This window comes from Salvia miltiorrhiza, chromosome 8, assembly GCF_028751815.1.
Source record: "Salvia miltiorrhiza cultivar Shanhuang (shh) chromosome 8, IMPLAD_Smil_shh, whole genome shotgun sequence".
Taxonomy (NCBI): Eukaryota; Viridiplantae; Streptophyta; class Magnoliopsida; order Lamiales; family Lamiaceae; genus Salvia; species Salvia miltiorrhiza.
The window spans coordinates 2,835,309-2,860,571 of NC_080394.1; the positions used below are offsets into that span (position 1 = coordinate 2,835,309).

Consider the following 25,263-nt stretch of genomic DNA (forward strand, 5'->3'; position numbering starts at 1 on the left):
AGATTCTAATCAGTGACTTTAGTATATCGTAATCCAAAAAAAAAATCCAACTAATACCAAAACAATTTACTTATTATTGTATTTGGTTGAAAGAATAATTGCGAATAAATCCTCCATAAACAAATCAATAATTTGAATTTGTAGGAAATTATCATACCAATTTCAGAATAAACTTATAAAAATTTCGTAACACAACAATTTTGCCGTAAGAATTATATTTTATTATTTAAAACCAACATTTGTATAATTCTTACTCATATAAAGTGTACGAAAACTGATAAAACATGGAATTAACCCAATGAAAGTCATAATAAAGGTACAATATTTTCCACAAAAATAATGTCTAACGTATAGATCAAAGAAAATGTTCCAGAAAATATCAACCAACCCTAAACCATTAAATAAGCTTCAACCTAACAAAGTAGCATCAATATTTATAGCGGGGTTTTTAAAGACCTCGTCATAGTACGCATTCGCTCCCACTGCAATCGCATCTTTAACACTATTTTTTTCCCAACCAAGAATGGTTGCACAATACCTCACACGCAAGAGGTTAAGTTGTTTCTTCAGTTTCGGTGCCAGGGAGCAACCCCATAAGGCTGGGGACTCACCCATAAATGTCCCCATGTGTCGCATCATATATACGCCCGAGTCATTTATGTTATTTGAGTCCCCCTATTTCAACGGTGGTATCATCATCCTTGTGCGTTTCACAATGGTGCTCTTGTGCACATGACCCATAGAGCCAAAATAGTCTCCAAGGATTTGCTTCTGTTAGATAAATGAACATAAAAAAATGAAAAAATATTAAATCATAAAACACGCAAAAGCTTGAAGACATGTGGACGTCATTGTTATTTACCACGTCATCAATTGCAGACATATATTTTTCAGCTCGGCAATGCATTTGCGCCTCATTCCTGTTGTCTAAGACGTACACCTTCTCTTTTTTTAGGTCGACGCACACCAGGAAAAAATTCATCACTCTAAAAACAGGGAAAAAGAACTGCAAGGAGTAATGCATGACAACACTTTAGTAATACGATTCGCATGATCAAAAAATATAATAACAATGCACAACATTTAAACCATACCAAATCTATGGTTGTTACAAATAACAGCTGCGGCGTGGTTAGTTCATCCGATAGAAGTCTAACAAATATATCTCGGCGTCTTTTGAAGGTCCAACTACTTGGCGGTTGCAGAATCGATTCCGACTTAAAATTAAAAATAACATGTGAAATAATTTCAACAGACAAAAGAGACACATGCATTTGGATAAAAATTTCAACAATGAATCTATCTTACGCAAATTTCGACTGAAGCAAAGAATCTTGTTGGCAATGTATCTGCCTTGAACTCCTCATTGCTATTCAAATACATTCCCCAAGCATTAATGACTTCAGGACCTACCACATTGTCTCTACATAGTGTTGCAATATGCATTCTCTGAAGCATTTTGTTACCGTAACGGAACATCACCTCGAGGCTGAAATTAATACCAACATGCAATTCAATTACCTTTAGACTACATCAAAATAAATGAATTCTAAATTTTCTGAATATATTTTTTTACTTATCCACTGCAGGGTTATAGAAACCGAAAAGGGCGAGAGCCTTCTCTTTCTTATTCAGCCGTTTTGTTGTATTCACACTCCTCTCGATAAACGGAGACAAGTTATAATTTGTTTTCTTGAGAAGGCCCTTGTCCCTGCATCGCGTTCCCACAGGCTCCGAAATAACCTAAGAAATAAAGCATATAATATACATACATATAATTCTTGATATATAATAATGGAATTCGTAAAATCGTAAAATATTATGCTCAGGTATATAATTCATGACATATAATTATAGAATTCGTACCATAATAAAACATTATATTCAGGTACATAATCCGTGACATATAACAAGTGTAATACATTATATTCAGGCCTATAATTCGTGACATACATTCATATAATTCGTAACAGTATGCTACATTAATTATATAATTCGTACCTCCGCAAAATATTATACCCAACCATATAATTATTTCCATATAAGTATAGAATTCGTAACATCTTTATATTTTATCTCCAGGCATATAATTCATGATATATAATCATACAATTCGTAACAGTATACTACATTATATTCAGACATAATTTCAAAATTTAATAATTTCACATGCGTCTAAAATAATTCGTAATACCTGTTGCTATAGTTCGTAATAACCTCGCCCAAATATTAACCCAAAAAAATTGACGATTATATTTCAAAAATAAATTTTTAAAGTGTCGATCGTCACACCGCCGTCGCATTCGAACGGAAAAATAACCGATCCCACAATAGAACCAAACAATTACAAACCTCGCTCTGCCGTCGCATTCTTCGTCTTCGCCGTCGCATTCTTCGTCCTCGCCATTCAGCTGCCGATTCCAAACTCTATTTCATCGCGTCTGCAGATGGAAAATATGAGAGAGTGTTTCCTTAAAATTTGAAATGATATGTTATAATGAATAAGATAGAGTAATATCAGATACAAATCTTCACCAAAAACTTCGTAATTCACACTAGATATAATTGATTACATTTTACTTATTTTACAACTTAAATGTATTGTTTTATGGAATAATATGATCGGTGCTTTTTTTCCCATTAAATTCGTACACATTCGTTCGAAATTCTCAAGAATCATAATTACCCAGATGGAATAGAAAATCTTTCCATATCCACCGCGTGAAGATCGGAACAGACTCTGTGACATACGAAAAGTCAAACAGAGATTTAATGCCATTTTTGCCCTTCACGCAATTTTAGTTACGAATCAGACAACAAACTAGACGAATCAATAAAAGGATGAATTTTAAATCTGGACCGTAGATGCTTTTAATTTGGACGGCTGGATCTTATACATATTTTATACACTAAGGGCTGTTTTCATTGTAGTCTCACCCTATATATATATATATATATATATATATATATATATATATATATATATATATCTTGTTCCTATATTTAGTCCCCTCCATTTGGGAAGTTGTTTCTACTTCCAAGTCTTTTTCTTCCAATTGTTTTGAGACCTTTTTCATTAGTATAAAAGAATCTAAATTTAATGTTTCATAATTTTGTGTGTGTTATCGTGTCCCAGTATTATATTTATTATTTTAATAAAATTTTTAAATAAAATTATTATTATAATATAATTATACTTAATTTTTATTTTTAAAAAAATAAATATTTAAAAATATTATACTCCTTTCGTCCCTATCAAAATGTATCACTTGGTACTTGGTAGACAACACGAATTTTAAGAAATATTTGGTAGATAATATATTGAGTGGAGAAAAAGACCCACTTTTTTTTAGGTGTTGTGTTTTTAAGGGATAAAAATATAAGGAGTTATATATGTGGAATCATGTTCCAAAATAGACGTGATATATTTTCAAGGGACAGACGAAATGGAAAATCTAATGTCCTTTTTCAAGGACGAATGAAGTATATAAGAACTTTGAATTTTATCAACCTATTTAGAAATGAAGTTAAATGATAAAAATGGTGCCAATGTTATGCCGAATACTAGAGACATAGGTAATAAATAAAAATTCCCTAGCCTAGTATCAATAATATTACATCATTAACTACATAGTGATATCTGGTATTTCAATTTGTTGATGCTTTATATAATAATCTATCACACAAAAATGCATGCAATAATGAAGTGAAAAACGAGACTAGTTAATAAAAAGTTTCTCGTGTATCATGAACCAGCTGTTTTATATTAGTATAGTTCCAACAAAATATAAATACTAGTACAATCTATGACTTTAATTTACCAATTCTTGATCAAAATAATCTAATAAAGTGATAGTTAAAACAAAATAATACCATCTAAATATATTAGAATGAAGATATTAAGGCGGCATCAGATTTGTTGAGTGCATCAAGTATAGTAATCCAGCTATAATATTCATCGTCTTCTTCCTCTTGAAATGGACGTTGAGTCGCTTCCTCTGTATATATCTCGTCGTTTTTCGCAAATCTTCCCCTCACTCGCGGCCGCCTGTCTGCCAAAGTCTTCCTACATTCATACTGATCCAACGACATAGAGAAAAGATCTAGTGAGAATGTTATTATTCGTGACATTGAGAACTGATAATGAATAAGTCAATAAAATCTACGAATAACCATTTAAATTTGGGTTCGAATCCCGAAGGAGACAATAAGATTGTTATTTTTTGTGAGATCATAAAATTAATGAATAAGCCAGTACATATTGTTGAATATTTACTATTTAATGAATAATTTTTTTTTCGTCCATCCATTAAACATTTAACTATTCAGATATTTATTATCTCTAATAGACCCACTAACTAACTAACTAACTCTCACTCTATAAAATTTTCAAATGATTTATATACTTCTTCTTTTTGGAAATAATCCGACTAACTATTACTCTTTTAAATTTTCAAATATTTATATATATTTGCTCGCTAACGGACCCACGTAAACCCACTAACTATCACCACTTTTTCTCTACTTATCAAACACAGCTAAATTTTCTTAAAGCTCGTATCCACTATTTTGAAGAAGACGTTTCATGGACGACGGGAGTAATACGTAAATACGAACCTTGATTTTCTTGTTGAAGTTTCTGAGATTTCTCTTGCTTCTATATCTCTCAATTCTCTCCTTCTTCTCCTCTGGGCTGTAGGGTGTGGCTCTGTTCATGCTCTCAAATATGCTATTCTCACTTGCAAATGGATAATTCGACCACTTATTATACCACTGCACTTGCATTTCCCATTAATTACTTAATTAATAAAAACGCAATTAATTCACTAACAAAGTAATTAATATTTTCAATGGTATATAACTATATATATACCTGGGAGCTACCATGGCTACTTTCCGATTCAATATTGTAATAACCTTCCACTTTTGTATTGATGAGAGAGTGGCAGCTAACCTCCCTCTGCATTAGAGTAGGACTCTGTGCTCCATAAGTAGTACCATTCGAGTTCGGGGAGTCGACGTGGCTGCTGCACCCGCTGCTGCTGTGCCCCGTCTCCCCCAACACGGACTCGTACACGTGCTCAGCAACGGGCGCGCGCACCAATGAAAATTGATCGTCGTGTTCCGAAACACGATCGGAGTAAAGTTGATACCAGTATGGTCCGGACATAGTTTTTTTTTTTTTTTTTATGGTGTGTTTAGTGAGGATGAAACTATATAATATAACGAGGGAAATTAAATTAGGTTTGATTTTTTTGATGAAAGGGATTTATTTTTGGAGGGGGATTTGATGAAAGGCGTGGAATGGGCACATTGTGGGCACACGACAGCTTATTAAAAGGGGGTTAAAGATGACGTGGAGGATGACGTCATGGGTCGATTGGGCGTTGACTTGGCAATCTTGTCAGTTGGGGGAGCTGTGTTGGCCTACCTGGACCACCACTACCTTTAGGGGTGGGGGGTGGTGGGGGGGGGAGGTAGGGAAGATATTTACAACTTATTGTAGAATTTTAAATTCCTTGATTAAGGGTGTGTGTATATATATATATGCACGAAATCCCTCGGTCCACGGAAAAGAGTTTTATTTACCTATTTTCTTGTTCACGAAAGAAGTTCTATTTATTCTTTTTTTTCCCCACGAAAAAGAGTTATATTTTACTTTTTTAACTATCATATCCTACCTTCTTGTTTATATTTAACTATATATTGTAATTTTATATCATTTTTTAATTAATACTGTACTTTTATTCTACTTTTTTATACTATATCTACAAATTGTACATTTATTTTTGAACTTACAATAACTTTAAAAATTTCAGTAAAATCCGTGTCCAGCATGATATGAGACTCTTTTTTGTAGGCAGAGATAATATTTTATATTATATGTTTGGAGTGTATATTCATTTTACATATGTATTTTCTATAGATCCAACACTAAATTACTAGGGTATTTGATTTGGTCAATAATATAGATAAAATTGATAGGATTGGAGGTGATTAAATAATTTGTTCAATTTCGAAGTGATAAATAATTAAAAAATCAATTAATTGATTGATTAGAGTGCGAGCCGATTTATCCATCATGCTCCAAATAAAGCAAACACTTTATGACTCAAATTAAACTCTTTCTTTTTTTTTTCTTTTTTTTTTTTTTTTTTTTTTTGATCGGGCAAAGTCATGTTAGATGTTAGTAATTAGTTCCCCCATCCACACCAAGAACCACCTTATCTCTCCATTCACCAAATCCACCTTATATCTCCAATCTCCAATTCGCTCCCAAGAGGGATCGAATTCGTATACTCAACTCCTTGAATTTAAGGTCAATGGTTTGACATTGTGTCACTTCACGTAGAAGACTTGTTCATGCTGTTTTTTTTAATCAAATTAATTAAGATAGCGAAGTACATTTTTTATTTTATTTTTACAATGGAACTGTGATTGAGTAGTGACTAGTGATATACGGTCACATTTTAAATTTTTAATATGCCTAGTGAGAGAGAGACATCCACTCCCAATCCCAACTTTAGAAAAAATATAAAACGCCCCCACCACTTTGAGTTACAAAATATGCTCTTTATATAGACTAGACCCTAGACCCCCCCCCCCCCCCAAAAAAAAAAGTTAAATAAATATAGACTAGTTGGGTGGCACACACCCATCAAAAATCATTCTCTATCACTTAGTGATAAATTGAGACCACAACAAACCCTACAAATTTGCAATTTAGATTAATCTTGAATCTACAACTCTTCTTCCTACCATTTAATTTCTTCCCCCATTTTTAAGAAAACAGTTGACCAATTTTATATATATAAAAAAGAAACATAAAAATAAAAATTTATTGGGCCTCACGGAAAAAATTGCAACTTCAACTTGCATGCAAGATAATTCAAAGATTGATCATTAGCCCTAGCTAGCATGCATGTATCATATATATACAAACATCTTTCTCTTCTCTTGTAGCTGCATGTGCTTGTTGATTAGTGCTTTAGCAGCACCACTTCCAAAAAGAAATGGACGGTGACTTCATGTTTTAGAAGCTTTTAAATTGTAGTTATAAAAAGTGATGATTATGATAAAAAAAATACACGAACTTTGAAAAAGTTGTAATTTTTATCTGAACTTTCAATTAAGCCAAAAAAAATACATGAAATTTATATTTTTGTTGTGTTTTTCATCTGAGTTTGACATTCGGTTAAATTAGAGCTTAGTTGGCAGTCGGAAGTTCACCCGATGTTGGTCTAACATATGATGATAAGGAGTATTTAGAAGCTCGGAGATCTAAGAAGGCAAAAATTAATATATCTGACTTAATTTCGACTGTCAATTAAGCTCCAATTTCATCGAAAGTCAAACTTGGGTGAAAATTGTAACAAAATTCTGAAAAATCGCAAAAATTAATACTCCCTCCGTCCCGGCTTTTTGTATCCAGTTCAAAAGGGCACGGGTTTTAATAAAATGATTGATGTGTTGTGAGTGGAATAAGGGTCCCACATTTTATGTGAGAGTTAAAATAATTAAAGTGGAGTAAGGGCCCCACCTACTTTTGCCAAAAATATAAATGGATACTAAAATGTGGGACGACCAAAAAATGAAAGTTGAATACTAAAAGCTGGGACGGAGGGAGTATATTTGATTTAATTTTTCTATCGAAACGTTGAAACTCGTTGTTAATTTTCCGATTAATGCTCATTCACAATAGTATAGTATAAATATATTTTATTTACTTAAGTGACAAACTTGACATAATTTATATTTTTCATTAAAGAGTTTAAGTTCTATATATATATGATGAGATGGTTGTAAACTCAAAGCAAAACAGCTGCCTTTCTCCGCATAGAGCCCACTAAGCTTTTATGATTTTGACATAGCGTCTCCTTAATCATTAACTCTTCAACATAGCTGGCTGCAATTATTTATTTATGTAAAAATAAAAATATTTATATGGTAAATCTCGATATTTTTATAACTTTGATCCATATATTATTAATATTTAAACTATTCTAATTTATATAATATTATGCATGTAACATTCTACGACTTCAAATAGAGCGTGTAAAATATTTTTTCGACTAATTTGTCTACTTAAGATTGGCATGAGAAATAATAATAATAATAATAATAATAATAATAATAATAATAATAATAATAATAATAATAATAATAATAATAATAATAATAATAATAATGTTGAAAATTGATAGGCCTTTAATGGGTCTGAAATTGACATGTTTGAATTACTTGGCTTCAAAGCCGAAAGTGAAAATAAAAAGTTGTTCAAATCACGCCTTTAGTGGGCCGTAAGGCTTGTGACATTTAGACACTGAGACACATTTTTATTTTTATTTTATTTTTTGTCAATAAACAAATAAATTTAAAAATTGTGTGTGGTTATGGACTCGAACTTAATTAAGATCTTTGGTTTCAGGTGTTAACTACTCTATGATTAGACCAACACACACATAAAATTAATGAAATTGTTTGTTAGGGACTTAGGGTTAATGACTAAAAATACTGTATTAGAAGACATAATAAGTAAAATAATATATTTCTAGTCTTGAAAATGCATGAAACCCTTTTTATAGTACACAAATATACGTATCCATTTAGGGTTTATTCAGTTACTCGAGACTATATTAGTTCGAGATTACTCAAGATTAAGTGGGCCCAAGATTATCCAAGATAAATTTTATCACAGGGGATGTCAAGACTCAAGCCATGACTAACATTATCCCGAGATTAGGCCACCAGCTGAGTCTATCTAAGAAAACAACATATCATGACACTAAATTTTAATCTACACAAAAACTTGGGTACAACCAGGTGTACCACAACCGAGTTGACCCGCACCCAGAATAGTGTTATTTATACGGTTCGGGTCAAGATGAGGGTCCGAGTCAGGAGACGGTTCATGGTCTAGGTATGGGTGCAACCCGATTGTACGGTACACTTGGTTGTACCCAATACCGCCTCTCTTATCTAATCCATTAAACCGAACGCCATCTTGTATTATACGACTAATATATAACGCTCATATACTATAATAATGAGAATGCAATGATCAAGGTATACTTTGTTTTCACACACACAACACACACTGAAGCATTGACTGGAGGAGTGGAGACTTCTACATCAGGTGAGAGGTGTGTGGCAAGAGTTGAATTATAAGGAAGAAGAAAGAAGTGATATGCATGAATAATGAATCCGATTAGTCGAAGATAAGGTTAAATGAGCACTATAGTCGCTTTCGCTTCGACATTTTGTTCCAAAAGAGGAAAATAAGCAGCTACAAGCAATAGCCTTTTTGGTTAAAAGATAGCATCTATATATCTCAATCTATCAAAAAATATGGTGCTAATTTAGTCAACTAGTTGGTTAGGTTCCTTATTATTATTATTTTCATTCTTGCAAGTTAGAAACTATAGTCGACATCACTTTCCTTTTGGAAAAATTATAAATAATTGGATTTTTTTTTTTTTTTTTTTTTGTATCTCATTTTGGGTAAAATCTTAGGTTTCGTATATTTTCAGAGTTGACTTGTATTTATAATTACATGAACATGAGAGTGTGACACTCTTTGTTGGCTATCAGTCTTAAGGTTAGTTAATTTTGGGGCTTCACTCTAAATTCTTTGTCTAGAGAGAGAGAGAAGGTTTTTGTTAGTGGGCCCAGATTGGAATTAAGCCCGATAATAAACTTGTGAGCCCACAACACATTCTAGTCGTGGGCTTGATCTTGAAATCAGTCCAACTTTGACAGCCCATTAAACTTATGAATCAACATATTTTTTTTGAGAGAAACTACAATCATCATCATATTGAACAATAATGAATACAAGCACATGAGATCCAATATCTCATTTTTAGTGTCACATTATGTATCACTTCCAATTTTATTTTATTTTTTCATCCACTTCCTTTTTTAATTTAAGGCTCATTTGTTACGTGGTATAGGATAATTTGTGATACTTTAACTGTGATATCTATTAGTAATTTACTTTTATTATATTTTGACTTAAGATAAAATAATCTATGTACACAAAAAGTGATCGAAATTGATATATCTTCAATTTTATAACCATCATTACTCTTTTAATAAGAAAAATAACTATTTAGACTTTAGAGATATCACTACTAAATACAATTTTGGCGATCGAAAATCCAGTAGTTAAAAATGATAAAATAGTCATTAAACCGATTAACGACCGAATTAAAAACCGATTTGATCGATCGTTTATTCGCACACGATCATTTCGAAAACTAATCACCATAACATCTGATCGTTATAAATACCGATTCCGATCATAAATTTAACACATAACAATCAAAAGAAGACAACATTTCTTTATTTTTACAAAACAAACCATCCTCAACTCAAGTGGGATACATGCATCAAACACACACACACATACATATATATACACATATATATCACTAATGTGAAATTGCAATAAGCGATTGGGATTGTTTCTCATACTTGAATCCCAATCCCTTGGAATCATCCGCGCACCACACAAAGATTCCATACAGCTTCCCCTCACTCTTCAACCTGCTACACGCCGTGAAAAACCCGCCGTCGGGCGCCAGCCCGCCGCTGCCGTCGCTTATGAAGCTCGGCAGCACCTTCCCGCCGCCGTAGTTCCCGCTCTGCTCCTCGAAGTAGCGCAGGAACTGCTCCACCGTCGTCCCCGCGTCGTACGCGTAGAACTGGAAGTTCACGTAGTCTATCACGTGCCCGTAGTCCTTCCACAGCGCCATGTAGTGGCTCTGCACCTCGTCGTCGTCGAACGGCGCGATCGAGGCGAACGACACGACGCCGTTCGCCTTCAGCGTCGTGATCAGCCGCCCCACGCACCGCGCGAAGGTGGCAGGGTCCGCCTTGAAGTGCTCGTAGTCGATGTCGATGCCGTCGAGGTCGTACTCCCGTATGATCCGCGTCAGCGACGAGACCGCGTTGGCGACCCAGGTGTCTGGCGACGACGGGGCGAAGAAGGCGCTCTCGCCGTCGCCCACGCTGTCGCCGCCGAGGCTGAGGGCGACCCGGACGTTCGGGTGCCTGCTCTTGATGGCGGCGACCGCGCCCGGGCTGAGGTTGCCCGTGTCCCAGAACACGTTGAACTCGCCGTCGGTCGGGGACGGCGACGACGGGTCCGTCGTGTAGTCGATGGCGAACGAGAGGATGTAGTGGAACTCGACCCCCGAGTTCACCGGGACGTCGGAGAATTTCACGTTCTTGAACTCTGCTCCGAGGTATTCTCGGAACAGGTTCGAGTTTGCGGGCCCTGATTTCGCGCAGGAGGCGATGATCAGGGCCTGGAAGACCAAGAGAGCTAGTGGATGACGTGGAGATGGGCCCATTTGGTTAAAGATCGTAGAGAGAAGTGTATTAATTTCTTTGAAATGATTTGAGTTATGGGAATTTAGGACTTGAAAGATTCTCTTATATAGTGATTAATCCTCCAACAAATGTATAGGAAGAATGTGATTGTGACTAATTAATTATTTTGCGTGCCGTTAAAAATACTATATAGAATGAATATGTATGAATTTAGATTTGGATTTTAATTGTAATTAAGCTAATTTTGAAGTCTACTGGCCTAGACTTGACTGCTTAGTTGTTTCAGCTCACCCATTTGTGATTTGTCCCACGCTTAAAATATTGCTAAGATTTTTAGAGGACGTTTACTTTGTATAATTGATCGGATGCATAATTGAGTATTTTTATTGATCTGAAGAGTATAATTTCTCTAATCTCACCATTTTAACGGAATGAGAATCAAGCAAAAATTACTTAAATGATATAAATAATCAAGGATCTTGGGATATGCCAAAGTTCAATCTATCAAAGTAAATTAAACATTAGTCTTACTATTTTTATCTATCAATGTTAATCTTTAAAAGTAAACGTGATTACAACATTACTAATTTTAAGCTTCAAAGCAGTAAATCATATTCAACTTAGAAAAAGTCATTTTGATAAACTAGATTCAGTTGACTTGATCTAATTTCTTTTTCAGAACGTCCTACCCGACTAGGCCTATTTCTTTTTTGAGTAATAAATTTTCACTAAAATAGATACAGATTCACTTGCTTTACACTATAATTTTACTCTCCTTAATAATCGTGTCAAAAAGAACTAGACCAATATATATAATATAAGAACTATAAATTAAAATTCTATCTTACTTGTAGAATCAGCCCATGACCATTAAAATTATTTGGATGATGTAGATAAAGTGAGAGTAGTAGAGGATTTTTTTTCAATTCGTGGGTTCACAATATCATATTTTATAAAATTAGGTGTAATAAACTTATACTTAATTATAGAGGATGATGTCGTGATTGTAAATCCAAAATGCCGGTTTGTAGCAGGTAATCAGCAAGATTTTAAGGTTTAATTATTTGTTTGTGATCTCAAAATTGTCATGATGTGAGAGATTTGTGGAGTCTAGGTAAGCAAAATTAAGGATCATTTTCTAGTGCAAGTATAAATAATCAAACCCTCATCCATAATTGAAAAAAGAAAGTGACCATATGCAACTTATTGTAAAATAGGTTTTACATCTTATTAAAATTAAACAAATAAATAAGAATGCTTGAGAACATTCCATTTATGTTGAGTATAAACTATGCTGTAAAATAGAGATAAGTTTGGGCGATGTACGTAAGAGTGAAACACGATGGTACACAGTAAATTATGGGAGAAAGAATTTTATCTGAGTCTTTACAGCAGACGCGGCACGTGCTTGCAATAAGAGAAGGTAAGAAATACTTTGAATTATCATGAATTGAAAATTAATTAGAAATAACTTTTCTTTAACTTTATTTATTTTTTAATTCCATTGGTGATAGGAAAAGCTGAGTAGAATGCAGAGAATTAAGCATATGTAATGTTGCAGAGAATAATAGAAATATTTGTATGAGTTGCAAATGCAGAGGTAAAGGCTGATAAAGCCTGAGGAGCATATATACATAGAGTAGTTTCTAAGCAACACTTTCACATGACTTCACATGCACTAAATATACAATTGTATAATGTGCATATATTTGTATGCACATATTGTAATAATGATTGGATTTGCTATTTGTTATATTAAATGATGAAAAAGCAATTAATGTTTGCAGTCGAGATTAGGTTTGACTTTGATTTAGAAATCATAATCAAATATGACTAAGACAGTATGTCGCTTACCTTAACTATAAGTCCCTTAAAATTGTTTATAAACTGTTTACGAGTTTATAAGCTTTTGAAAAGTGTTTGATCCTATATAGTTTATAAGTTATAAAAATAAGTTTCTCAATCCCAATTTTTTCTCTTTTATTAATTTTATAGATAATATCATAATTTTTTATGTACCCTTCCAAGTTCTTATCTCTTCACTTTTATCTTTATTGCTCGTAATTATTTCTCTAACTTATAAGATCAATTATCTAAACACATATTTTGTTTATCCTCTTTTTTTAAAAAAATTAATTATTGTCGAAAATCATTTCTCTCGAACCGTATATGTTAATGTTGCTGAAGAGAAGATGTGGAGAAAGATAGTTTCGTTTTGTAGTAGATATTTTTTTTCTACGACTATAGGTTGTAGAAAGAAATAAGAAGCAAAAAATGAACGATTTTTTAAAAATTAGTTCAAATAACGACGAAAATATCTATCGTTGAATACAATATTTTCGTCGTTATAAAAATTTAACGACGGATTCCCAACGGGCGTCGTTATGTTAATGAAAATGTTTATTGTTTTAACCAAGGGTTGGAGAAGGATAACCACCTTCCTCCCTACACCTGCTTCACTACTTTATCCCCTTTAAGAATTAAGAAAAATGTCTCTCATTATATTTTGCATTTATATATCATGTTGCAAGATCTTGATAAAACTATAATAGAAATGAAATAAAATATTTAGGGGGCAGTATGATCATGTGACACATGGGGGCACATTCCACACCACATACACAAGTCCTTGTTTTGTCTGCTATCCCTATCTGATTTTCCTTGTGATGTTTTACCTCACATTTCCACTTTTTGCCACAACAAATATTCATGCCTTTGTTAGGTTCTACATTAATATTTGGTGCAATTTCACCACACAATTTATACCAAACCAAGGAGTCCACTATGATGCCTCAACTCTTCGGTTACTTCCTTCATTTCGATACTTACTTTTTGTGTTGCATACTATGTTAAGATTCAATTACTTATTAATTACGCTACTTCATATGACTAACCGACGTAATTTAGAGGGTTGATTATAGTTATGGGCTAATATTGGAGGTGGAAATCGGATCGGATTCAGATATCCTACTCTATTTGAATTCGAATTTATACGAAAACAACTACCCAACTCCGAACCTGAACTAAGAATCGGGTACCCGAATATTCGATTTGGATGTTAAGGTACCCGATAATTTCAATTTATAATTGGTTATCCAGATTCGGTACTGATCGGGTATTCGAAAATACCTGATTCGGCGGATCGGGTATTTGAGTACTCGAAATCCAGGTCCTTGATTTATTTTTTATGTGTCTTGAATTTTGAGAATTTGTTTAATTATAGCCACACTTGCATTGAATTTATGGTAGTAATTGTTCTTTACTGAAATTACACTTGAAACGATGATCAGTTGTCACGAAATTAGAGCCTAATATATTCTACATCAAAGAGGATTTTCAACAGTAGGTAGCTTCATCATCGGACCATCGATGTGGTCAAAATTATACTGGAAAGTTGACATCGTTACACTATCTTTTAAGTGTGATTCCGATCACACCGGTTAATTGATGACAATGGGCTACACCGGTTATAAAATTAAGTGAAGATTCAAAATCGATTGTTGCATAGATCATCTTTAACATACAATTGAATTTCTTTTTCTTTTTTCCTTTTCTTTCATAGAATAAACAAGACAAAAACTAAAAATAATTAACCTATACAAGACAATATTCATGCTTTAAATTTCAAGTCATGACAATTAAGTATAACCTATGGTGGGATTAAAATTCAAAACAGAAATTAATAATATCAAATCATCTTATGTGATAAAAATATTCTAAAAGACAAAAAATTCCAAAATTCGCACAAAATGTCGTGCTCGAACTCGAAGACATTGTTGGACGTATCTGAGCACTCGATTATTTTGTCCCCATTTACTTGGAGTTTTGCCAGTCTGATAAACAAATCGTAAAGAAAAGGTAAAGCATTATCTTCAATCTAAAAAAAAGCATTTTTTTTAGATATCAATCTTATATAAATATAAAATAAATAATAAACCCACATGAAAGATCAACTCCGCGAGTTAGAACTTATACGAAATATTTAAATTATTTGAACTTGAACTTATGATTTTTGAGTTATGAATATTTTTTATGCTACTAATTAAAATATTTATATATAGACGAAAATTGTAACTTTTGCATGTACCAAAATTCTTGCGGGACCATAGCGTGGTGATGTCACGATTTCCTTAATCATAGGATGATGTTTACTTAATTTCCTCCAATTCAAAATTCTCAACAAAAAATAAATAAAAATAATAATAATAAATAAAAATCTCTAATTCAAAATTTGAAACAGAAGTTATTAATGTATCCCTGCTCATGTGTCGACAAAAACACAAATTATTATTTCGTGTTGCGCAATAGCGATGGAGAATAATAATAAATATAGGAATGTTTTATTTATTAGATTTTTTATATGTTTATGCCTTTTGCGCGTTATGTCCCCGAGTGAACACCAAGCGATGCGATTTTCTGTGTGTGAACAATGAGGTCTCATTGTGTATTATACAATTTGCATTTTGATAAATGAAAAATTATTTTTGATATTTTGTGAATCTTCATAATTAATTCAATTTTCACAATATGATTAATTCAATTTTCACAATATGCAATGATGAATGATGACTTTAAGGACAGTTGTTGGATTAAATGAGGAGCTTAAAACTCAGTTATTTAGCATTTTATGATGATTCGTGATTTGAGTTACTTGTACAGAATTAGGCCATTTCGAGTCAATCCTATTAAATTATCATGCTATTCGATTATAGCTATTCGAATTGTAATTTTATTGAAGTTAGTTTGTATCATGTCATTTAAAATAATAAAATATAAATTATATTGTGGTATCCTACGAGCCACATCATGATTTTGGACACTGAAAAATTGATACGAGATATTTTTGAATTTTGATATAAACTTAATACTAGTTTGAAATTTTAAAAACATTTCTTATAATTTAGGATGGTTTTGATAAAACGGATATAATTTAAGATTTAATATGATATTTACCCAAATTCTAATTATATGGATTATCCATATTTATATTTCATTTTTTTTAATTATCAAACATTTTCTTTGTATTACTATGATTTTACTACAAAACTATAAATGATTATACTATTTTTGGGCGTGCATGTAATGTACTAATCATTTCGTAATAAGTTATGGCAATATTAAATAGGTTAATTATAGTTTATAAGCCTGAACTTTCAACAAATTTCAATTTATAGCCTCAATTTTAATTTAATTTTTATATAGCTTGAACTTTGAGAAATTATTTAATTATAGCCACAATTGCACAAAAATTATGTTAGTAGTCCATTCTTTATCATAATTACAGCTCTAATGATGATCAGTTGCCACGAAACTAGAATATAATGTATTCTATACTAAAAGAGGTTTTCAACAATAGGTAGCACATTGTCATCGGATGGCCGGTGTAGTCGAAATCGCACAATAAAAAATTAGTAAAATGATGTCAACTTTCAGACGCGATTCTGACTTTATCGGTGGTCCGATGACGATGAGCTACCTATTGTTGAAAATCTCTTTTCGTGTAGAATATATTAAACTCTAATTGCGTGAAAATCGGTCATTGTTTCATATGTAATTTCGACAAAGAAGAGCTAATGTCATAGTTTTGATGTGATTATGGCTATAATTAAATAATTTCTCAAAGTTCAGGCTATACAAAAAATAAATTAAAGTTGAGGCTATAAACTGAAATTTGTTGAAAGTTCAGGTTATAAACTATAATTAACCCTATTAAATATATCAAAGTTCTTGGAATCTTATTATATATCTGTGTGTTCAATCGGCTGCAGGCGAAACACATTTTTGGATTTCTATACCTTTTATATTTTGTTTCAAGTATTTTTGTATATATTTTTCTATTTGAATAAGTTTTTATACTTTTATTTTTTATTTTATTCGTTCCGAATCTTTTAATCCGTTAACTTTTCTGTTATCTCATATAGTATGATATTATTATATAACACCAATGAAATTTTTGACACAAATTATAACATTAATGTCAAAAGTACCATCCGAATTCGTGCTTAACCCGATCTCGTCCGTCCAAATTAAAGGCAATACAGTCCAAAATTAAAAAAATTGTCAAAATTTATGTTTTTAAGATGAATGACCAAATATTGAGTTTCAATATCCAATATGGCTATATGCGTGAATATTCTCACCAAAATATATGTCACAAACTTTTGAAAAAAAAAGGAAAAAGAAAATCTTATTATACTAATCTTCAAAAGCAAAGTAATGAAATTAGCAAATTAAATAAAGAAAAAAAAATCAAATAGACAAACACATTATTTTTGGATCAACTTTATAGAATTCATTCTATTTTCGAGCAAACTCTATTGAGTTGTCGGGCTATTCACACAGTAATTTTACCAAGTTAATTTTTTTTAATCATAATCCTTTCGAATTATCGATCTAATTAGGTCAACTCACAAATTTCGGACTGACTAGCAGTAAATCAGTTTGATTTTTCTTTTCTTTTTTATTTCAAACCCCCTCCAGTCATAACCGTAACGGCCATTTTTTTCAAGCCTCTCCTCTCTCTCTCTCTAGATTCTCTCTCTACTCTGTTTTTCTTTTCTCTTTTTTTAAATTACTCTGCTTTTATTCGAAGATAGAATAATCGACAAGTTTCAGACGGCCTCTGTTCACTATTGTCTCTATAGCATCGCCATTTGTACTCACATTCTAGCTCTGCATTACCAGATTGCCGGCCTTTCACCTCATCTGCAGGTATTGAGGTATATCTCTACGTATACTGATCTCGTGGACTATATGTCGGTGTCCTTTTTCACTGTATTTTTTCTTTTTGGTAATTAATTTTGATTGATTTTTATGGTGCTCTGTCAGTGTACTAGATTCGATCAGCCGTCCTTCATTAGCTCACCGCTGTTTCCGCTTTTTCTAATAAAAGTATTTTTGCTTAATCAAAAGTTGGAGATTTTCCGCATTGTGTGCGGATTTTGCGAGTTTCTGCTGTGATCTGTTGTTTGATTTGGAGATTTGAAAAAATGCGGGATTGAGTTGACTGAGCTGAGATCGTCTCACTTGCATCGCATCGCAGTGCAGGAGGAAGAGAGGAAGCATTTTATTAATCCGTTAATTAGTTGAATCAGTGAGATTTGGAGTGTTGGATTGCTGATAATGGAGAGAAGAGGCGGCGGCGGCGGCGGAGGGGGAGGAGGAGGAATGGTGCCGATATCCCCGTCGCAGACGCCGCGTTCGAGTGATAAGGCGGGGAGAGATCTGCGATCCGGTGAGGGGAGTTTCAATGCGAGGCAAGACAAGGAGAAAGGTGTTAATGTGCAGGTCATTGTTCGATGCAGGTTAGTGAATTTGCTTAACGCTTCGATTTTCTTAGCATTTTGAATTGTTTTTTCAATAAATGAATGTATATTGCAGTGATTGATTTGTTTTCTTTTTTATTGTTGTTTAGGCCGTTGAGTGAGGATGAGGCGAGAATACATACGCCTGTGGTGATTTCTTGCAATGAGAACAAAAGAGAAGTCTGTGCTGTTCAGAATATTGCTAATAAGCAGATAGATAGAACTTTCCTTTTTGACAAGGTTTGCCATTTATTTTTGTTTGCTAGAGAAAAAAAAAATGTATTTTGTTCAATAGCCTGTTAAATCACATTTCATGAACTCATAACTTTTTAATCTAAAAGGAGCAATCTTCTGTTGGAAATACAATAAAAAGAATATGTTTCACTCATCGAAGTTCTGCTTTCGTGTTGTCTTACTTTAGATGGCTTTGTGAAAATAAGATTTCTGTACTTGTGTTTAGGTCTTTGGTCCATCTTCCCAGCAAAAGGATTTATATGAACAAGCAGTCTGCCCTATTGTGTTTGAGGTTCTAGAGGGGTATAACTGCACCATCTTTGCCTATGGGCAAACTGGAACTGGGAAAACTTATACGATGGAGGGTGGATCGAGAAAAAAGGTATTGTGCGCTGCTATGGATGGATGATGTTGTTTGTCATGTTTTTGCAGTTTCATATTGGTAACTTCATTCTTGAGATTTTACTCTTTTTTCCGTTTAGAATGGTGAATATCCAAGCGATGCGGGAGTTATTCCAAGAGCTGTTCGACAAATTTTTGACATTTTGGAGGCTCAGCATGCTGAGTATAGCATGAAAGTTACATTCTTAGAACTGTATAACGAGGAAATATCAGATCTTTTGGCACCAGAAGAAACTTCAAAATTTCCCGAGGACAAGTCAAAGAAACCTATTGCACTTATGGAGGATGGGAAAGGTGGAGTTTTTGTTCGGGGACTGGAAGAAGAGATTGTGACTACTGCAAATGAAATATATAAGATCTTAGAGAAAGGTTCTGCTAAAAGGAAGACAGCAGAGACCCTTCTCAACAAACAGAGCAGTCGCTCTCACTCTATTTTTTCCATCACTATTCACATCAAGGAGTGTACACCAGAAGGAGAGGAAATGATCAAATGTGGGAAGCTGAATCTTGTTGACCTTGCTGGTTCGGAGAATATTTCACGCTCTGGCGCAAGAGAGGTTAGAAATTATTCAGTATTCTATGACTGGCCACCTCTTCCATTGACGTAATTCTTAAGGAAAGAAGACAGAATATGCATAAACTTGTGGACACCATATAGCTAATAGAAAATAGTGGCTCTTGAAATGAAAATCTGCTGCCATCATAGTCCATAGATACACTGTTATTTTTTTAAGGCTTTATTTGCTTTTACAGGGCAGAGCAAGGGAAGCTGGTGAGATTAACAAGAGCTTGTTGACACTTGGTCGAGTTATAAATGCTTTGGTCGAGCATTCTGGTCATGTACCGTACAGGTATAAGGATCTCATCAATGCTGGTTTTGTGACTTGGTCAGGCATGTTTCAGAAATATTAAACAATGCAACCTTCAATCTCAGGGATAGCAAGTTAACAAGGTTGCTGAGAGATTCTCTGGGAGGAAAAACAAAAACATGTATAATTGCCACGGTGTCCCCTTCCATACTTTGTTTGGAAGAGACACTCAGCACATTAGACTATGCACACCGAGCCAAAAACATAAAGAACAAACCCGAGGTTAGTACTCCTGGAATAATTTCTCTCTTGGCAGCTTTGCTTCTCTTCATGCCAACTAGGATATGACTTATTTATTGGTTAATATGATTCAGATCAACCAGAAGATGATGAAATCTGCTGTGATCAAGGATTTGTATTTTGAAATTGATCGACTCAAGCAAGGTCTTTAACCCTCTCTCTCTCTCTTAGTGAAATTCCTTTTGTGCATTGAGTAATAAAATGTCAAACTTTGATTCTTAATCATTTGTATATACTCTTATCTTACTATTTTTCATGAAAACCATATGTTTCTCAGAGGTGTATGCTGCAAGAGAGAAGAATGGAATATACATACCAAGAGATCGTTACCTCCAAGAGGAGGCAGAGAAAAAGGTACTTTTTTCCCCTATCAAGTGTTATTGATGTAATAAGTATTTACAAAGGTACAAGAAATTTCCAACTGATTTAAATACGTCACATTTTCCCACTTATCAGGCCATGTCAGAAAGGATAGAGCGTATGGAGCTTGATCTAGATTCCAGGGACAAGGTATATTTAACAATAAATCTCACTGGAGCTATGGTTGTTCCCATTATTAACATGAAAATCATGAACAGCAAGTAGCGGAACTCCAGGATTTGTACAACTCTCAGCAACAGTCGACTGCTGAACTGAGTGATAAGCTTGAAAAGACTGAGGTAATATTCTTTTAGTGCCAGTTCAAATAAAGACATGTCCTACTCGTGTTACTGTCATACTAATAACTAGGCTTTGGATCATTATACAGAAAAGGCTTCAGGAAACTGAGCATGTGTTGCTTGATCTTGAAGAAAGGCATAGGCAGGCAAACGCAACAATAAAAGAAAAGGAGTTTTTGATTTCCAATCTTCTGAAGTCTGGTAGGTGGCATCATCTTCTTCTTTACTTAATTTTGTTTCTGTTTTTTGGGGTTTTTTTGGGTCTTTTCTTTATAATATGAAAATTAGATTTCCTCGTCTGGACTGTCTTAGAACTTTCCATTTGTCAACAAGCCAATTCCGTTACTACTCTTCTATCTGATTGATTTTATGTAGGTGATCAACCCACTCCCTTTTGTCACATTTGTCTCTAACCAATTGTCTTGTTTGGTCAGACAAAATGGGAACAAAGACTCGAGTTATTAGGATAGAAGTAAATTATCCACTGGTTTATCACATTGTAATCTGAATGTTTTCCGACAGAGAAAGCACTCATAGAGCGGGCGCTTGAGCTTCGATCAGAACTGGAGGATGCTGCATCAGATATCACTAATCTGTTCACCAAGATTGGTTTGCATCCTTACTTTGATAATGGTATTGGTTCTTATAAGATAAAGATCCTATTGTAATCTCAATATTACTAATATTTCAGAACGCAAGGACAAAATAGAAGATGGCAACAGAACTCTTATACAGAGGTTCCAATCCCAATTGACTCAGCAGCTAGGGGTCTTGCACAAAGCTGTGGCATCATCGACCACACAGCAGGAACAACAGCTAAAGGAGATGGAAGAAGACATGCATTCATTTGTATCTACAAAGACTGAGGTATAATTTATGTATATTTAGATGCCTGTGGTACCTATCACTTATAAGTGCCTTTTAAAAAACTCAGTTATGCACTTTGTAGGCTACTGAAGAGCTTCGATGTCATCTAGAAAAACTGAAAACCATGTACGGATCTGGGATCAAGGCTTTAGATGATTTAGCTGGAGAACTTAATTCGAACTCTCAATCAACTTTTGGTCAACTAAACTCTGAAGTTTCTAAACACTCATCTGCCTTTGAAGAGGTTTGTGTTGCATTCAGAATTACTATAGTGAATGTTTCTTTAGCATGATCTGATTGTTTGATCATGTGATGCAGCTTTTCAAGGGAATTACTTCAGAGGCTGACGCTTTACTTCATGATCTTCAAGATAGTCTGCACAGTCAGGAGAAAAAGCTAACTGCTTATGCTGAACAACAGCGAGAGGTTTGTTTTTAGTAACTAATAAATGTATATAGTTTCAACGCTGTCATTAGCTCTGATCTCTTTTCACACAGGAAAAATAATTGACTGTGTTTGACTTGATATACAGGCTCATAGCAGAGCTGTCGAAACTACAAGATCAATTTCTCAAATTACTGTAAACTTCTTTAGGACATTAGACGGGCATGCTTCAATGTTGGGACAAATATTCGAAGAGGCACAGACAAATAATGACCAGAAATTATCTGAACTTGAAAAGAAGTTTGAGGTAACGAAAGTCTTCATAAAACAACTCAGGCAGATGGATTTACATGTAAACTTTTTCTGAGAAGAGATGCCTGATTCTATCGCAGGAGTGTGCTGCCCATGAAGAAAAACAACTACTAGCAAAAGTGGCCGAGCTGCTTGCTGGTTCAAATGCTCGGAAAAAGAAACTGGTTTGCACCTCCGAAATAAATCTTCCCCTCCTGATATAGTGACTTTGATAGAAAATTAGGATATATGGATTAGTCAGTCTTATAGAGTAACCAGAAGAATAAAAAATGGTTTTGGCTAACATCCTTTATTTTCATTAAACACAATGCATGACAAAGAAATTTTATTTTTCTTGATCTGCATTAGGTCAAATGTGCGATTGTTGAACTTCGGGAGAGCGCTGCCAGCAGAACCAGCAAATTACAGCAAGAGATGTCAACTATGCAAGAAACCACTGGTTCTATCAAAGCTGAATGGACAAGTTACACACAAAGTGCCGAATCTCATTATCTTGAGGATACAGCTTCAGTTCAAATTGGGAAAGAAGATATGGAAGACGTCCTTCACAAATGGTTAGCATGCTTTATATATATGTGTGTGTGGCCTTTTGAATAGTCACCACTGCGCATGCTTTTTGCCGCATTGCTGGATTTGACTGATGCTAAGCTCGTTAAACGCACAAATTATGCAGTATGGAACAAGCAAAATTGGGTGCACAACAATGGAAAAGTGCTCAGGAGTCCCTGCTTCATCTCGAGAAGACCAATGTTGCTTCAGTAGATGAAATAGTTAGGTTAGTAATAAATCCAAGTCTTCTTTTGTTCTCTCATTTTGCTCTTTTACGTGAATATACTGTTATCCGTAGGGGAGGGATGGATACCATTGATGTCTTACGCGGGCATTTCTCGTCTGCTGTGAGTTCTGCATTGGAAGACACAGATACAGGAAGCAAGAACCTTCTCTCGTCCATTGACCGTAAGCTTTCCAGTTTTGGATCAATTTGGAACTGGTCTCAGTAAACATTGTTGAAACATGTGTAATGAACCGACAAACAACCTGCAGGTTCGTTACAACTTGACCACGAGGCGTGTGGTAATCTTGATTCCATGATCGTCCCTTGCTGTGGAGACCTGAGGGATTTGAACAGTGGACATTATCACAAGATTGTCGAAATCACCGAAAATGCAGGGAAATGCCTCCTAGAAGAGTACATGGTATGCCTCTATCAGAACTCTATGATATGCATCAATCATACTTCATTTTTCTTGAGCTCAACAACTCTACTTCATCTCTGCTCAGGTTGATCAACCATCATGTTCCACACCGAAGAAAAGACCGATCGACCCTTCAAGCATCGCCTCCATCGAGGAACTGAGAACTCCATCGTTCGAGGAACTGCTCAGGTCGTTCTGGGATGCAAAATCATCGAAGCAAGCAAATGGCGACGCAAAGCATATTTTAGAAGCTGCCGTCGCCATGAGAGACTCCCGAGTTCCCCTCACTGCCCTCAACTAAGTGAGTATATGAATATATAGTGACAATAAGATTATAGCTACAGTTGTACATAAAAAGTATGGCGTGGATAGATTTATATTTGTCGATTAATGATTTTTTGATTGTTTTTTTTTTTTGGGTGTGAGCGCTTCTATAGGAAGAAATTATTAGGCATAGAATTTCAGTTTCTTGAAATTCTCTAGTATTTGGTTTTTGGTGACTGTTGTACAACACTTTGTTTACTTGTAATGAGTAATTTCAAATTTGGAAGCTCAGTTTTTGCTTTGTTAAACACAAATGTGAGTTTTTGGTCAAGGTTTGTTATATTCATAACTTTCAAATCTTCACATTTTGATGCTCAATCTTTAAATAATGTACCAAAAATGTTTTAATGCATTTTTTTTAATTTTGAACGTGGGTTTATAACTCTTAATTCACGCAGCACAAATCAACAATATTCTTGATCCTAAATGCTCATCCTATATAAAGTATAAACTATCAAAAGAAAATATTATGAGGCAAACTTTATAAATTCAGGATGTTGTAATTTATTTTTATAACAAGCAAATTAATATTATATATAAAAAAAAACATCTAAAAATTAATTTCAATTCCAAGGATTTTAGCAAAATTGAAATTCAATAAAACCAGAAAAAATATATCCTTTGTATTGTAATTCTAAAATTATCATATTTATAGAATAAAAAATTGTAACTTATGTGGATGATAATGGATACGACTACTTAAATAATTATTAAAATATAAAACATAAACCATAATATATTAATTTACACAATTGACCTTAAATTAAGTATGTGTGAGGGATATAGTAGGCAAATCAAATTTTGTAAAATAAGGCTAGTTTCGATCATTTTAAAAATAGAACATGATCCTCGAGTTTGTGATTTTGTTTAGTTGAAGTTAAAGATTTTATAAATTTCATTGAAGTGAAATTTGTACTAAATTTTCGTCAACAACAGATATTTAGTGTGAATGGATCAAGTCCAAGGACTTGGAATTAATTATTGGAGCAACAAAACTTAATAAACTAATTAGTCAAGATCAAGTACTAACCCATTCTTTTACGTGTGAAATTATTATATTATTTATTTAATTGTCTTATGCACGTTCAGCAACTACGTGCACCCTACTAAAATGAAGATAGTATTATTTACAATG

General features: G+C 33.8%; 4 protein-coding genes across 5 annotated transcripts; 1 reads left to right on the forward strand and 3 right to left on the reverse strand.

Moving 5' to 3' along the window:
* Nucleotides 1-675: 675 nt before the first annotated feature.
* LOC130997130 (uncharacterized) lies at nt 676-2,779 on the reverse strand. Its single transcript, XM_057922391.1, has 6 exons — nt 2,687-2,779; nt 1,577-1,743; nt 1,309-1,489; nt 1,095-1,217; nt 863-1,006; nt 676-771 (listed from the first exon to the last, which is right to left on the reverse strand). Exons 1-6 carry the CDS (start codon nt 2,777-2,779, stop codon nt 676-678), a joined length of 804 nt encoding a protein of 267 aa, XP_057778374.1.
* Nucleotides 2,780-3,723: 944 nt separating this feature from the next.
* Nucleotides 3,724-5,439, reverse strand: LOC130999993 (putative zinc finger protein CONSTANS-LIKE 11). The gene is made up of 3 exons (XM_057925703.1): nt 4,874-5,439; nt 4,618-4,773; nt 3,724-4,077 (listed from the first exon to the last, which is right to left on the reverse strand). The coding sequence occupies exons 1-3, from the start codon at nt 5,168-5,170 to the stop codon at nt 3,886-3,888; spliced, it is 645 nt and encodes a 214-aa protein (XP_057781686.1). The 5' UTR covers nt 5,171-5,439; the 3' UTR covers nt 3,724-3,885.
* A 4,888-nt stretch (nt 5,440-10,327) lies between these two features.
* LOC130999996 (chitinase 2-like) lies at nt 10,328-11,427 on the reverse strand. Its single transcript, XM_057925706.1, has one exon. The coding sequence runs from the start codon at nt 11,355-11,357 to the stop codon at nt 10,434-10,436; it is 924 nt and encodes a 307-aa protein (XP_057781689.1). The 5' UTR covers nt 11,358-11,427; the 3' UTR covers nt 10,328-10,433.
* Nucleotides 11,428-17,822: 6,395 nt separating this feature from the next.
* LOC130999994 (kinesin-like protein KIN-5D) lies at nt 17,823-24,359 on the forward strand. Of its 2 annotated transcripts, none has more exons than XM_057925704.1 (23): nt 17,823-18,056; nt 18,166-18,641; nt 18,752-18,881; nt 19,102-19,257; nt 19,358-19,834; nt 20,031-20,128; nt 20,212-20,368; nt 20,461-20,530; nt 20,664-20,740; nt 20,843-20,896; nt 20,965-21,045; nt 21,135-21,246; nt 21,568-21,654; nt 21,737-21,912; nt 21,995-22,156; nt 22,231-22,338; nt 22,445-22,603; nt 22,689-22,772; nt 22,957-23,162; nt 23,282-23,383; nt 23,456-23,565; nt 23,653-23,804; nt 23,890-24,359. In XM_057925704.1, the coding sequence occupies exons 2-23, from the start codon at nt 18,460-18,462 to the stop codon at nt 24,103-24,105; spliced, it is 3,156 nt and encodes a 1,051-aa protein (XP_057781687.1). In that variant the 5' UTR covers nt 17,823-18,056; nt 18,166-18,459; the 3' UTR covers nt 24,106-24,359. The 2 variants fall into 2 exon arrangements, with proteins under 2 accessions (XP_057781687.1, XP_057781688.1); XM_057925705.1 differs by having other exon boundaries at nt 18,380-18,641.
* Nucleotides 24,360-25,263: the final 904 nt, after the last annotated feature.